The sequence below is a fragment of the Natrix helvetica genome, assembly GCF_964273705.1.
Source record: "Natrix helvetica genome assembly, chromosome: 1".
NCBI classification, from domain to species: domain Eukaryota; kingdom Metazoa; phylum Chordata; class Lepidosauria; order Squamata; family Natricidae; genus Natrix; species Natrix helvetica.
The window spans coordinates 316,670,936-316,687,577 of NC_138548.1; the positions used below are offsets into that span (position 1 = coordinate 316,670,936).

Below are 16,642 nucleotides of genomic sequence, written 5' to 3' on the forward strand. Positions count from 1 at the left end.
ATGGGGCTTGCATTGTGGCTGTGTGTTGCTAGATTTCTCCTTCTGCCTCTGCTTCCCCTTGTTGGCCTGAAGATGCCAAATCACAACTTGCATAAATTACTCCTATCAGTCAGCATGATAAATTGGGCTGCAATTAGTGTGGTCTGCAGGGAGATTTAAAAAGGACTCTCCAGACTATGCTTAGCTTAAGGATAAAGATGACCATGAACAAAGAACAGGATTCTGAAGCACAGATCGAGTACCCAATGAACTACTGACCCAACAACTGGCTCTTTTTTCCCACTCTTTTTCCTAATCCATGAGGGTATTACAACCGGATTTGTAGATTTTCTGGCCTGCATTTCTGAGAATCCATATCTAGCTAACAGCGTTATTTGTACAGTTCTTTTAATTGCATTTTAACCTCCTCCAAACTGTACATATTTAATTTTTTATTGTATTTTGTGATATTCTCTATGGACTGTACACCGCCCCGAGTCCCTTCTGGGAGAGGGGGCGGTCTAGAAGCACCAAATATAAATAAATAAAATAAATAAATAAATAAGAAACAATATTGGATCTGTAAGATTTCCAGTTCGAGCTCAGTCCAAACACATCGATTTTATCATATTTCTGCCTCAGTTGCCTCTCTGTAAAATGAAACTAGATGCACCACCCAGGATAAAAATGAAGATTGAGGAATAATGTACATTTGTATCTGTGTGCATATATGATAAGATGTCAGGGCCATAAATACAACCAGAGTTAATTAGGGAGATAAAGAGCAAGGGAGGAGATCTACCTTGCTTTATAAAAACAAACCCCCGCATACAGGGCTCTACAAAACATGCTATTATGCTTGGAGGCTAAAAACAGCAGTGACCAATATATCAAAAGCAGATGCAATTTCCTTGGGTATTGTGTCTCTGAGCACATTTTGCCCAGAGCTTCTTATAGCCTACTTGAATAAAAAAAAAAAAAAACAGATGTAGATAGGTTGCTGTTCAGATGGATGGAACAACAGTCTGTGACGTAATTAGGATAGTGAAAGATAGCCTATTGTTCCTATCTCAATGTTTCAGTAAAATTAAATTAAGGTGAGGGAGGAGGAGAGGTAGACACACTTGTGATAACTGGGAGCTGTCCTTATCATTGAAAGATGCAGCTTTATGGTTGGGAATGGATATAGCAATAGCACTTAGATTTATATACCGCTTCATAGGGCTTTACAGCTCTCTCTCTAAGCGGTTTACAGAGTCAGCAATATTGCCCCCAACAATCTGGGTCCTCATTTTACCAACCTTGGAAGGATGGAAGGCTGAGTCAACCTTGAGCCTGGTAAGATTCGATCTGCCAAACTGCTGGCAGCCACTGATCAGCAGAAGTAGCCTGCAGTACTGCACTCTAGCCACTGTGCCACCACAGCTCATATAAAATTGGCAAGGTTGTCACATATATAGGAATGGGTAAGAATAAATTTATTTATTTTGGAAGTGAATTTTGGGTGCTTTTTATTCCAAAAGTGCTTTTTCAGGAGGCAACTGGACTTTCTGGTTTTTCTTTGAAGACATTTTGCTTCTCATCCAATAAGTTTCTTCAGCTTCTTGGATGAGAATCAAAATGTCTTCAAAGAAAAACCGGAAAATCCAGTTGCCTCTTGAAAAAGCACCTATGGGACAACCTTAACCTGAGAATTTCCATAGGGTGCTTTTTATGTGATGTTACGCTCATTTACACTTAGAATGGAGCAGGAGCTGGGTGATATCTACACAAGACATTAAGCAGAGCAGGGCCAGGATTTTTATTCATTTATTTAGCCCGCCTTATTAATTTTATAAGGGGATGAATTCGAGGCAGTGACCATATATAGTACTCCTTCCTCCTCCTATTTTCCCCACAACAATAACCCTCTGAAGTGGGTTTGGTTGACAGAGAGTGACTGGCCCAAAGTTACTCAGCCAGTTGGGTGACTGAATTGAGCCTAGTGAGCTGAAATCACTAGGAAATATGACAGTTGTTGATGAGACTGATTAGTACTTCATCTGATTAGCTTGGTTTTCATTGAGGCTGAAAATTAAAAAACAAAACAGGAAAAAAAAGGCAGTGGTGAACGTATGTATTGCTACCATGAAGATTACAGGACTTTGGCCACAAAACCCATGAGCCCAACTTGACTCAAAAAAATGTATACCTACAACTTTTTCTAATGTTTTCACCAGTTTCCTGTGATATCTGCCTCAGAATGGTAGGAAATTGTGCCAGCTTGTCTCCCCTATTATATAGATTTACTGAGGAATAAAACTAATTGAATTCACAAGTAGGTATGTCCTGTTCTGGTAAACCTGAGAATGATTTCTGAATTAAGTCAGAGAGGTGGAACTAGTGATGAAATTCAATTTTTCTTTTACTATCGGTTCTGTGGGCATAGTTTGGTGGGTATGGTGTGGTTTGGTGGGCATGGCAGGGGAAGGATACAGCAAAATCTCCATTCCCTCCCCACTCTGGGACCAGCCAGAGGTGGCATTTGCCGGTTCTCTGAACTACTCAAAATTTCCACTACCGGTTCTGCAGAACCTGTCAGAACCTACTGGATGTTCCATCCTGGGTAGAACATATGTATGTACTATGCTGGAGCCACAGTCAGTTTAATGTTTTCAATGGAAATTTATCTTTCTGGGTTTTCCTATCCAGTTTTCAGGTGGGTGAGGGGTTTTTTCCCCTATTGTGTCTAGTGTTTGCACACATGCATATAACTCATATATACCGTGTTTCCCCCAAAATAAGACAGGGTCTTATTTTCTTTTGCCCCACAAAATATGGCCTTGGGCTTATTATAGGGGAGGGATTATGATTTTCTGGGGCAGGTGAGAAGCGAGGCACGCCTTTTACCTTTCCAGCTCCATCGCGTTCCTCGCCATTGTGCTCAGGGAAGTGGCTGGTAAAAAAAAAACCCTTCTCGCAAGTTCAATCAAACTTCTTTAAATCGCGAGAAGGTTTTTTTTTTTACCAGGGGCTTCCCTGAACACAATGGCGAGGAACGCGACGGAACTGGAAAGGTAAGAGGCGCGCCTCGTGGCCCAATGGTAAAGGCAGTCTGCCTGGTTCCCTTCCCCGCTGTCCCTTTAGCAAGGGGTGGCAGGTGGGGGGGGAGAAGGAAGGTGCGCCTCTTACCTTTCCAGGTCCATTGCATTCCTCGCCCTTTCTCCCATTGAATCCCCTTGTAAAAAAAACCTCATGAGTTCAACTTGTGAGGTTTTTTTTACAAAAACTTTTTTACAAGGGGATTCAATGGGTGAAAGGGCGAGGAATGCAATGGACCTGGAAAGGTAAGAGGCACGCCTTGCGGCCCAACACTGCCCACTTCACCCCAATGGTAAAGGCAGCCTGCCTGGTTCCCTTCCCCGCCGTCCCTTTAGCGAGGGGTGTCAGCTGTGGGGGGGAGAAGCGAGGAATGCCTCTTACCTTTCCAGGTCCTTGCCCTTTCTCCCATTGAATCCCTTTGTAAAAAAAACCCTCATGAGTGAAACTCGTGAGGTGTTTTTACAAGGGGATTCAATGGGCGAAAGGGCGAGGAACACAGCGGAGCTGTCAGTCTCTGGTAGCACTAGGACGCGCGTCTTGCTTCTCCCCCCCACCTGCCATCCCTCGCTAAAGGGACGGCAGGGAAGGGAACCAGGCAGGTTGCCTTTACCATTGGGGTGGGAGGTGTTTTTTGCGTGAGAAGGAAAAGGCAGGAGGGGGTGATCGCATTGCTGGCCTGCCGCTGTTTTTGCGGCAGGCTCTTTTTGCGTGGGAGGGAAGGGTGGGGGTGGAAGCACTTCGCCTGCTGCTGTTTTTGCAGGGAGTCCTCCTTTTGCCCCGGAAGCTGTACCAGTAGGTGGTACAGTGGTAATGGCGGGAACCGGTTGCGCATGCACTTAAATAGTTGGGGGAGGGCTTATTTTTGGGGGAGGGCTTATTATGGCGCATGCTCTGAAAAGCCCGATTGGGCTTATTAGCAGGGCATGTCTTATTTTCAGAGAAACACAGTACACACATCTGTTCTGATCCCCTTCTCCACACCTGTGAACAAGCCAAAACACAGGCTTGGCTGTTTGCCACTGTTTAATTGCCAGATAACAAACCTTTTGGCTGAAGGCCCAGATAACTCAGCATACAAGAAACAAACCAGATATTCAGACACGGCTCTAAGACATCGACTTTCTTCACTGCTAATTTTGAACGGTTGTTTCCTGCAAATGTCCCCTCCCAACGCCTCATCTATAAGCTCTCTTGGGAGGGGCCAATCCACAACCACCTGTGCTAATTATCTTCTGTGAGCCTGCCTACGAAGCTGCTTCTTTTGTTTCTCAGCCCGTCTTACTCTAGTATCAGGGACTGACTGCCTTTGATCTTCCCCAATGCGCCATGCCTCAGGCGCCTCCTGGTGGCCAACCAGTCCCTCTGGTCCCTGCTCTGAATCTGCAACCTGCACAGGGTCTTCTACATCATCCAGGGCAGACTCAAATGATCTCTCACTATCTGAGTCCAGCATCAGCTGAACCGGAACCTGCTGTGCTACAACACACATCTATACTCGTACATACACACCATTCTGCCCTCAGTAGCAAATTCATGAGCATGATCATCCAATAATAGCTGTGATGAAAACTTGTGTAAACCTGACTACAACTTCTTTTGCATCTAAGTGAGGACTATAAATTTATCAACGCAACACTTTCTATGCACATGGTTCATTGAACACACTTCTAATGATCAAATAAGACTTGAGTCACCTTCGGAGAACGAGGTAGGGAATGAAAGTCAAGGCAAACTGATCCAGCACAATCTCCACTGGATTTAAGCATTGTCTGAACAAATAGCCTTTCAAAGCATAAATCAAGAGCAACTATTCTGAGGAAGACTTTCTGCAGCATTATCTTATCTACACTGAACCTCCAATACACAACGATCTTTTTTCATATCTTTTTCTTACCCTTGACACAGAGGTGCAGACTGCACAAAACAATTTGGCGATCACAGTATTCCTGGGTCACCAGCTCCTCCTGCACCTCATATTCTGCTTTATTTCTACTCCTCTTCCTTCTTGAAGACTTTTGAACAACCTGGAAAACCTTGAAAATTTTCTTCATTTGTCCACAACTTCAAAGAAAGAGAGACAATGGTAAAGAAAAAAATACAACATCTATAAATCCACTGCGTCCCTGCATTTTAGCAATGTTGAGTTCTCCTTCTGAAAGAAAACTTGTATGGAGAAGGAGGAGGAAGAGGAGGAGGAGGAGGAAGTAGCAGCTGCCTTCTCATTAAGCAAAACTATTTGCCTGATGATAAAGTGAAAAAATAATATTTTCCACCCCAGGGCAATTTGTGGAAGGAAGAATAGGAACAAAGCTTGAAGCTCCAGCCTGCATGAAGTGCTCTCAAAAGTAGGAACAGATCCAGGTCTTTGCTGGTAACTTGAGAGAACAAATAACTCAAAAGGCCAGCAACTCATTTTACAAGGTTTCCAATTTCTGTTTTCATTGCTATGTTCCGACAGTTTTCAAATGCTCTCCAAAGAATGTCCACAGGAATACAGAAAGTGCAATGACTCTTCAAAAAGCAACATTGATCTGAAGCATCAGAAATAGTTAGTGCTGATTCTTATCCAAACACACAGCCAAATAGATCCCTTCTCCTTAGCATGGTCATTGTTTTGTCATGCCATTTTTTTAGCAACCATGTTGTACAATCCAGAAGTCAATTTGCAGTGGATTAACTCATCAAGGAAAGTTCTATTTGAAACAATCAGTTATGGAATTGGTAAGAAATGAATGGCAATATTGGAAAATAATGCCCGGAACAACAATAAATAAATTGAAAGTGCCAGACAAGTGAAATGTAGAGATATTAGAATTAGAAGTGTAGAACCGTCATTGTTACAATGCATGGAGAAAATATGCATGGAATCTGAAGTCAAGATGCATCTTTCAGCTTTTTAATGAGAAAACTAGCTGATAACCTGGCGTTGCCTATAACAAATCCCCCTTACCAAAGGGAGCCCCCTTGTTTTTTGTAAAAATCAATCCCCCTTACCAGACGGAGCCCCCTTGTGGAGTACTGTGAAGACATTACCATGGCAACTCCACTGTGCTGTACAGTAGAAGTCATTTTAAGTCACAACAGGCTGTATCTTAACAGAACTTGAATCCAAAATGCAAAATTACTGTGATTTGACACTATAGATATAATTCATTCCTTTTCATTTCAGCAGCCCAGGCTTTCCAGAGTTATGCTGGAACACACACATAGGCACACACCCCCCCACACGCGCGCACCAAGGGGTGTTAGGGTGTCTTACCCCCAAAGTATTTTTTCCAGAGAGTAAAAAGGTATTGTCCATTAGGAGGAGAGTGATTTTCAAAAAATCCTGGTTGAGGTGATCCAGAAAAATGCAAAATCTATTATATCAGGATACAGGTAGTCCTTGACTTATAACCATAATAAAGCCTGCTGATTATGACAGTTGCAAAGCAGGTCAACCCAAATTACTGATCCAGTTTTATGATTTTTTGTTGCAGTGCAGCAAGTTAAGCAAACTTGGTGGTTGTTTATTTATTTTATTTATTTATACCCTGCCTTTATTATTTTTTTATAAGTAATGCAAGGCAGAGAACATATCCAACACACTTTTCTCCTCCTATTTTACCCACAACAACTCTGTGAGGTAGATTGGGCTAAGAGAGAGAGTGAGTGGTCCAAAGTCACCTAACTGGCTTTCATGGCTAAGGCAAGACTTGAACTCAAGGTCTCCTGCTTTCTAGCCTGGTGCCTTAATCACTAGACCAACCTGGTTCTCTCTTCATTAAGCAAACCGATTATTCACTATGGGCTGGTTTTACCCAAAACTGGAAGTAAATGTTGGTTTTTGGCAAAAACATCACAAAACATGGTCACATAACTACGCAACACTGCAGACATCCGTAAATGCAGGTTGACTGATAAGCATTCAACATAAGGTCACATGACCACAGGATGGAGCCTGGCCATCAGAATTTTGGAACTGGGTCGTAAGCACCCCCGCGGAGGTCTGTACTAACTTCAAACAGTTGATAAGTGACTAGTCCTAAAAAATAGAAGGCAAAAGTATTCTAAGTACTTTGGTTATTAGCCAAGAATGGATTTCAACAACTTTATCTTTCTTTAGTGTTTTTTAAAAAGACATTTATTGCATTTTTTTAAAATACAGAGAAAATCATTTAAAAAACAAATTAAAAAAACTATGTACACACAGTACACCCAAGCAACTACTTCTGAAGTTACAATACCAAAATAAGCAAAAAACAGAAAACCCCAGAAATTTTACACTGTTCATATAAAATATTTAACCATATCACATGCTAATTTAATCATTTTATTAAATCATTTTATTTTACAAAGAAAATTATTCTTTTCATAGCATACCAAGTTATAAAAATTTCCTGGTCTTATAAAATACTACAAAATCAATGCCAAAATACAACATATTGTATTATTCTTTGATAAATAGGAAAAATAGTATTTTCAAAAATGCATACATTACATATTGCTTGAATATCTGGCTTATCTTGAAGGGCTAACAGCTGACAGTGTTAAAATATGCATAGACCATCTTATAGAAGATCTTCCACAAATAAAATGAAATAGAATATGTATTTTTCTAAATAAAAAAAAAAGAGCAAAACCTTATAATGGGATGCCAGCATGTTGAGGCTTAAGGAACTACCCTTGACTTCTGAAGCTCCTTTTCACACTGTGGGCAAGCCTGGAATTAAATGATTCATTTTATTTTAAATTTAGACTTCATTAAAATTACATTTCCAAAACTCAAAAAAAAAAGTTCGTGTATGATTACTCTCTGTGCATTTTATAGATTTTCCCCACATCTCCTTAAAAATACACTTTAGTGCCAACTTCTGGATGAGGTTCAGTGGGCATTTCTTAAGATTTGTGGAGGAGGTTGATGTGGATCTTACAACATCACATTAAGGCCTTCCACTTTAAGAGGAAGGAAGGAAAGGAATTTCAGCCTGGTCCTGAAAAGATAACAAACGGGGCACTAGGTTAGCCTCCTAAAAGGAGAAATCCGACAGCTGGGAAAGGGAACTGAACTGGCTCTTTCTGTTCCCCACCCACCTTATAGATCAAATAGCGGAGAGCATCATCTCCTTTTAATGACCACATAATCCCTTGCGGGGTCAAGTCTGGGCAACTGAATGGAGCTGAGTGTTTACTGGCCGGATGCCCTTCCTGTTGCCAATGTGGAATTTTATTCAGCAGATATATTCTCATTATGCCCAGAGAGAAATATCTGCCTCTACCTAGGATCAAACTCACAGCCTCCTGATTGTGAAGCGAGAGCTCTATCTCTAGGCCACTGCACCACTCATCAAATAGAGGAGATGTCTAGAGAAAAGATTTTAAAGCCATCTGCCAGATTTGGACAGATCGGTATGGGATCAAGTGTTCTTCCTGATCCCTTCCTCCTGGGTCATATAAAGCTTATATTGAACTAAGTAAGCACAGATATTCTAATTTATACTTGGAAAAGGATCTGTGCATGCCCAAAATCTTTTTTTTTCTTTCAATTGCCACCACTGTCTATATACTGCGGTACTGATTTCTCTTTGACCAATGGTTACAATCCTGTGTAAATTTCCCATCGGTAAGATTTATGAGTTCAGCCCCATTTTATCTTGCTGGTTAATTCCAGCACTAGCATGATGTTGTGACTGTGTAATTAGCAATGAAGCTCATAGTGCCAAGCCAATGTAATAGACATTTTATCAGTTTCTGGCTTCATTAGTCATAGCTGACACAATCAATTTACGTTGCCATTGGTTGGCCCTAATCAGCAGCAGGACTTCTCCCATGCCAGAAAAACTAGCTGAGAGAACTACAGAGAAACAGGTATTTTCTTGCCTAGGAGCAGCACAAGAGAAAACCGGAAGGCACCTTTCACTCTCAAATCACAGTTAATCTAAATCCAAATAAAAAGAAATTCCAGGAGTTGGTTTTCTGAGAGGGCAGATAATTCCCTTAATTCAGCATAGAGCTGGGGTGACTGAATGGAGCTGGTGTTTATTGATTGGATGCCTTTCTTGATGCCACACGGACTTCACAGCAGATATATTTTTTTCTTTGCACCCTAGGACAGAAGCATCTGTTGCTACCTAAGACTGAACTCTCAGCCTTCTGAGTGGGATGCAAGTGTCTTCACTACTAGGCCAGATAAAGATCACAATTTTTTTATGAATTGAGAAAAGAGATAATTAAAGGTGACAGGTTTATTAGATCCTACCTTTTGTCTGTTTCTGGCCCTTGAAGGGCTACTGCCCTCTTTTGGTGTCTCTTCAACCAATGTGGAGAAATGTGCTTCTGAGATACAAAACATTAAAGAAAGCAGTGATCTTTTATGTATGCAGAAAAAGATTACTTCCCTTCCAAATAATTCCTTTCATCTGTGGCCATGTACCTCTGCAGCCAACCCAGGCTTCTGAGATCCTCCTTTTTTTTCCTATGGAACATTATCTGTTGTTGTTAGTTGCGAAGTTGTGTCCAACCCATCATGACCCCATGAACAATATTCCTCCAGGCCTTTCTGTCCTCTACCATCATCTGGAGTCACGCCAACTGCTTCAGTGACTCCATCCAGCCACCTCATTCTCTGTCATCCCCTTCTTCTGTTGCCCTCAATCTTTTCCAGCATTAGGCTCTTGTCTAATGAGTCCTTCCTTCTCATTAGGTGGCCAAAGTATTTGAGTTTCATCTTCAGGATCTGGCCTTCTAAAGAGCAGTCAGGGTTGACAGGGTCGGCAGAGTTGTGCTAGCTGATAAGAGCTAAATAGCTTGAAATAGATCTATACTAGTCTCCCTTTATTTATTTATCAGCACAAATACAATACAAACATAGCAAAGGCAACATTAAAAATAAAAATATGGTTTTCTGCCTGGATGGTCTTCTGTAATGAGCCAAAGGACAGAAAGGGGGAGTAGTGAGCTCCCCCATATTTGGGCATACCAGGGGTTGTAACACAAATACATACCTATTTCCCTGGCTCAGCTGATAAGGAGGAGAGCCTGTGGCTTAGTAGCTAAGACTCCTGCCTAATATGTAATACAGCCCAGGTTCGAATCCCAGTAAGGGTATGGCTAGCTGATGAGAGCTAAATAGCTTGAAATAGATCTATACTAGTCTCCCTTTATTTATTTATCAGCACAAATACAATATGTATGTATACATATACATACATACATACATACATATTTTATTTGTGCTGATAAATATATATATATACATACATACATACATACATACATACATACATACATACATACATACATATATATATATATATATATATATATATATATATATATATATATATATATATAGACTGGGTTGAAATTGGTAATAAGCAGATTAATTCTTTTTCTTTTCCCATTTCAATTCCCTTCAAATCATTGTTCAAAAGAGAATTTCACCTGGCTGTGATGTAGTCATGATGAAATTTCAAGAGGTGAAACTCCAGAGTGTTGACTGTTAATATCTGCAAAATTGAACTACATGGAATCATCCTCTGCTGAAATTTCTTAGGAAGAAAAAAGGGGGTGATAACAATAAGATAACTCATCCTTTCTTTTCCCCAAAAACATGTGGTTCCAAAACAGATGGCTGTTGTTTTCAGAATGGATTGTATGCAGGCCATTAAATCACAGTGACCTAAAATGCTCCTGGGTGTTCTGGAGGCCTCCCTGTCTCTTTAGAACAGATTCCCACACAGTGAAATTAGGCCCTGCAGTTTTCCTCATTTAGTTGCTCAATTCATTCTCCTTTTTGTAGCATTTAAATCTACTGATATAGCAAATACTAATGTTGCAGAAGTATCATAGAATGGGTAATGGAAGACGTAATAATAGCTGTGTTATTTCCTAAGCTCAATAATAAGGTGACCAACCGTCCTCCTTTAGGGAGGACAGTCCTTCTTTTGTAAGTTCTGTCCTCCCTCGAAAAGTGTTCTCCTACATGTCCTCCTTTTTGATATTTGAAGGCTAATCTGTTGCGCGTTATGTGAGGTATTTTATTAAACAGTTTTTAATGGTGTTTTTTTTTACTTCATCGCAAGTATATTGAACAGATATTGAATCTTGTGTTGAATTTTTATCTAAAGAAATGCTAGACATTAAAATAGATGACAATTGTCTCTTTGAAGAAATTAGAAGACTGAATGTATATTTAAATTCTGAAAAATTAATACAATGGGAAAAACAACATGTTGAAATTGATAAAAGATGGGTGGATATTTTCAGCCATTTCAAAAATGAACATATTCCATGTGAACATTTATTTATACTTGTTTAATTTACGTTGTGCTGCCCTGGAACTAATGCAGCAGTTGAAAGAGTTTTTTTCAATTGCCAATGATTTTTCGACAAGTGAGAAATCGAGATTGAATGTTGATACTCTAGCTGCAGCACTTGCCGTAAAATTCAATATGAAGGATATTTCTTGTTCAGATATTTCCAATATATTGTTAGAAGATGATACATTGACAAAAATATTAATTCAATGGAAAAGTACTCATTTAAATAATAATTAACAGGCATGTAAGCATAATTGCAATATAAAATGTTGCAAATGTTTTTTTATGCATATATCATATTTTAGTGTATTATTGTTGCAATGAATAAAATATTTCTTTTATTTACGATATATTTTTTCCAATTTATTTGTCCTCCTTTTCATTGTAAAAAAGTTGGTCACCTTATCAATAAAGCTCATGCATGTGCTAAACACACAAAAGCACACAAGCTTTTTATGTCACTGCTTGATTTATACATCATGATTTATAGCAATAGGAAGTAAGACATTCCGATGACTTCAGGAAACAGCCCTTAGAGATATGGTATAAAATATATTGCCTTCTCAGTAGCATTGCGTATAAAGCATATAGAGCTCTTTTGGATGAATTTACCAGGCAGGGTCATAGTTCCCAAATTGGCCTGTCTCTCCATCACCTGAATTGGGAAACGTGTTCCCTAACCTTTCACATCAGCATTTCCTACCTCGGTGCCTCCAGCTATTGTTGGCTTGGAGAACCCATAATTTCTGTACACTAGTTGTACTGTCAAAGTATGGTGGAAAATATATTCCCCAGCAACTAGCAAAAATCAAATTTGAAAAAGGATTTCCATTTTCTGCAAGCCTACAAGCTTATTCCATTTAATATGGCAAAGTTTTACAACATCACTGTCAGCTCAGCAATGTGAATGCCTTCTGGAGAGTATCTGAAAATATGTGGCTGTTCTCAGATTTAAGAATTTAAACATCATGTTGACTGTGCAGAAGAAGAGAAGAACGGATAATAGCTACATTGCTGGAAATTTCAGATATAGTTCATCAGTCACTTGTTTTCCTGCAAACCTCTACCATCCTCTGTTATGTTATCCCTGTATCATCTTTTTCCTGGAAGTAAAGCATGGACATTTCATGCTACTCTCCATTTAACTTTAATTTTGGCCTTCAATTATAAAGAAACGGCACTGACACAATATGACTTAGTAGATTACAGGGTAGCCTTTTGTCTGACAAGAGAAAGATTTAATAATTATTGTTTAAGTCATACACCACCCCCTTACCCCAAGAGAAGTTCTATATTTATTAAAAGGCCTTGCTTTACTTCAAAGAGATTTGTGTGCAGGTAGGTCCATCATTTCAATATACCAGTAATACCAGTTGAGTCTAACTCCTATTGTCTTTGATGAAATCATATAAATGGTGTAGGAGTTTCTACATATCCATAAATATTGGATTCTTGCAGTCTGTAGGCCCAAAAAACTCTGAAAATGTCAGAGATAAGGATCAAGAAAACTGGCTATCGGGGGACAAATCTTTTCATAACAATTTTGTAATAAAATATGATAATTTTGAGGGCTGGGGGTAAGACTGAACTTTTCAGGTCTTCAATCATGTTTGAGGGTTGAGTAATAGGGCTAAACCACAAAAAGCAAATAAATAAATAATCACATAGTTCAACTAAAAGCAGCAGTAAAACCACCACAAATTGTAAAATTGAGAGCAGAAATGTTCTGAATATATTGCAAATAAAGGCCAAGTTGCAACCACTCCTATAAAGAAAGATTTTCTACTTATCAATCTCCTAACTTAGTTAATTCAAGACCCCACTCATAACAGGGGATATATGCTCAACCTGATTTTCGTTTCTGGACAGTGGATGAATGATCTAGATTTAGGGGATATTTCTATCCAACCCTTGTCATGGTCTGATCATTTCCTCCTTAGGTTTGACTTCCATACTGCTACCCCTCACCACAGGGAGGAAGAACAGATTAGATGGTTCAGCCCCAGGCGCCTGATGGACCCTGAAAGGTTCCTGATGGAGCTTGGGACTTTTCCTGAATCCCTTGCTCACAGTTCGACCGAAGCCCTAGTGGAAGCCTGGGATAGGGCGGCCACTGGGGCCTTGGACCGCGTTGTGCCTTTGTGGCCTCTGACCCAGTGCCGATCCTGGGTAGCTCCCTGGTTCACCGAGGAGCTCCGGGAGATGAAACGCTGGAAAAGATGCCTAGCGAGTGATTGCAGGTCCAGCTGGTCGGGAATCCAAACGAACACTAGTAAGAATTCATATTAAATCCTACTTAGTGGCGACAAAAGCAGCAAAATGGCAGCATTTTTTCGCTCTTATCGCATCTGCAGATAACTGCCCAGCTGCCCTGTTTAGGGCGACCCACTCCTTACTTACTCAAGGAACTGCTGAAGATCCCTTGCAGGGTAGGGATGAGGAATTTGTTCAGTATCTGCAGGATAAAATTGCTCAAATGTGGACAGGCTTGGACTCTGACTGGGTAGATTCGGGCGAGTCAACGGGGATGAATCTTGTGGAAACTATCTGGGATGAGTTTGACCCTGTAACTCCCAAGGGTATGGACAGGATTATGGGGAGACTTGGTGCTGCCACTTGTGTGCTGGACCCATGTCCCTCTTGGTTAGTTTCAGCTTCCCAGGAGGTGACACGAGGCTGGCTCCAGACGATTACCAATGCTTCATTGAAAGAGGGGTTCTTTCCCACCGCCTTGAAGGAGGCCACTGCCTTAAGAAGCCTTCCCTGGACCTAGCCTCTTTAGCCAACTATCATCTGGTCTCCAACCTTTGCTTTGTAGCGAAGGTTGTTGAGAGCGTGGTAGCACGTCAGCTTCCCCAGTACCTGGACGAAGCTGCCTATCTGGATCCGTTTCAGTCGGGTTTCAGGTCCGGGTACAGCACGGACATGGCATTGGTCGCGTTGGTTGATGATCTCTGGCGGGCCTGGGACAGGGGCTGCTTCTCTGTCCTGGTCCTATTAGACCTGTCGGGGGCTTTCGATACCATCGGCCATGGTATCCTATTGTGATGACTCGGGGGGCTGGGAATGGGGGCTCCGTTTTGCGGTGGTTCTCCTCCTACCTGTCAGATCGATCGCAGTTCGTGTTTACTAGAGGGCAGAGATCGACCCCGAGGCCCCTCATTTGTGGGGTGCCCCAGGGGTCGGTTCTCTCACCCCTCCTGTTCAACATATACATGAAACCGCTGGGCGAGATCATCTGTGGTTTGGGGGTACGGTATCATCAGTATGCTGATGATACCCAACTTTTCATCTCTATCCCAAACCACCCAAACAATGCCCTTGATGTGATGTTCCGATGCGTGGAGGCTGTGCGGATCTGGATGTGGAGGAATAGGCTCAAGCTCAATCCCTCCAAGACTGAGTGGCTGTGGTTTCCATCATCCCAATTTGTGCATCTTGTACCATCTTTGATGATAGGGGGAGAAATCTTAGCCCCCTCAGAGAGGGCCCACAATCTGGGAGTCCTCCTGGATACATGGCTTAGTTTAGAAGAACACCTGACGGCCATGACCAGGGGGCCTTTTATCAGGTTCGCCTGGTACACCAATTACGCCCCTTCCTGGATCAGGATGCCCTGTGCAGAGTCACTCATGCCCTTGTCCTTTCTCGCCTGGACTACTGTAATGCTCTCTACATGGGGCTGCCCTTGAAGAGCACCCAGAGGCTTCAGCTAGTCCAGAATGTGGCCGCGCAGGTTGTCGTGGGGGTACCTAGGTGCTCCCAAGTTACACCGCTTTTAGGCGGCCTGCACTGGTTGCCGGTTGTTTTCCAGGTGCAATTCAAGGTGTTAATTATGATCTTTAAAGCACTCCATGGTTTAAGCCCAGGGTACTTGCGAGACCACCTACTGCCACCAGTAGCCTCCCACCATCTAGTACGGTCCCACAGAGTTGATCTCCTCAGGGTGCCGTCGGCCAGGCAGTGTAGGCTGGCAACCCCCAGGAGGAGAGCCTTCTCTGTGGGAGCGCTTTCCCTTTGGAATGAGCTGCCCCTGGAGCTTTGCATAATTTCCAACCTCTGGTCCTTCCGGCGCTCCCTAAAAAGTTGGCTTTTCTAGCAAGCCGGCCTGGACTGAATAAAATTAATTATTAATTTTAATTGTTAAGTTTAATCTAATTTCTAAATCTCATGGTAAATGTCTATTGGGTTTTTTGGCTATTCTATTTAATCTTTCTTTTAACTTTTGTAATATGTGTTTTTATGTTGTACGCCACCTTGAGTCCTTTGGGAGAAGGGTGGCATATAAGTCCAATAAACCTAAACCTAAACCTCCTATGAAAGATCTCACATAAAGCAGTCCAAATTCTTCACAACACCAAGGAACCCTGCCCAAAGCAACTTTAGCACAGGTAGCTGCAGATGACTCAATCAAAAAATGACATGAATTCCATCAAGTCTGCTCTCCTGGGCTTATAACTTATTTACCTCTGCATAAGCAAAAGGCACACAAAGAGAGTAATCTTTAAGATTGGCTCTTACTATGAATTACCTAGAGAGGAACTTAAGTCCTTGAAAGACTAGCCCTTATTTGTAGGGAACAAAAGGAAGAAATATGAAGTTATAAAAATCAATACTTGGCATATTACGGATTCTCCATTTCCTTTCCTCCTGAAAGTACCCTGCTTGGTTAACCGTTTCCATCCAAATATATCTGCAGAAACTTAACCTCATTCTGGGAATGCTCGCTCTAGAACAGTTTTTCTCAGTCTTGGTACATTTAAGAAGTGTGGACTTCAACTCCCAGAATTCCCCAGCCAGCATGAAAGGTGTTCTTTTTTCTTTGCTTGTTTGCCAATCATGGAAAATTGTGTCTAATTCTGAAGTTTACATATGTTTATTTCAAAAGCAAGGCAACATATGGTGGCCCATTTTCGCAGGGGGACAAGGACCCAAAGCAGAATTACAGAACTGCTGGCGCTTTTGTGGCTGAATACACTTTAAAATATATATCCAAAGACAATGGCCAATCTCACACCTCTGAACTTTCCATTGTGCATGAATATGCCATTATTCTTCTAACTTTCCTTGGATTATCATTTGGATCACTCAATTAGTATCAAGACATAACAGAATAAGAAAATTCCCTCCACTGTGTTTTATTTCCTATTGTTTTTTTTCAGAGATTAAGAATTAAAATTAGTGGATTCCTCTCCAAGATGGCTGCTGAATAGAATAGAATAGAATAGAATAACAGAGTTGGATGGTACCTTGGAGGTCTTCTAGTCCAACCCTATACCTAA

The 16,642-nt window shown here is 41.2% G+C and overlaps 1 protein-coding gene across 5 annotated transcripts in view; it reads right to left on the reverse strand.

Annotated features, from left to right (window-relative positions):
- The window catches only part of GRIP2 (glutamate receptor interacting protein 2), a 539,887-nt gene that overhangs the window by 265,944 nt on the left and 257,301 nt on the right, over nucleotides 1-16,642 (reverse strand). For 2 of the 5 annotated variants that reach the window (XM_081950493.1, XM_081950492.1), the window contains exon 1: nucleotides 4,955-5,198. The exons of 2 other annotated variants lie outside the window; for them this stretch is intronic. In XM_081950493.1, coding sequence (XP_081806619.1) covers nucleotides 4,955-5,111 — 157 coding nt within the window. In that variant the 5' untranslated portion in view covers nucleotides 5,112-5,198. Of the gene's footprint in view, nucleotides 1-4,954; nucleotides 5,199-16,642 lie in introns of those variants that run through there. One more of the 5 variants, XM_081950487.1, reaches the window with a different exon arrangement.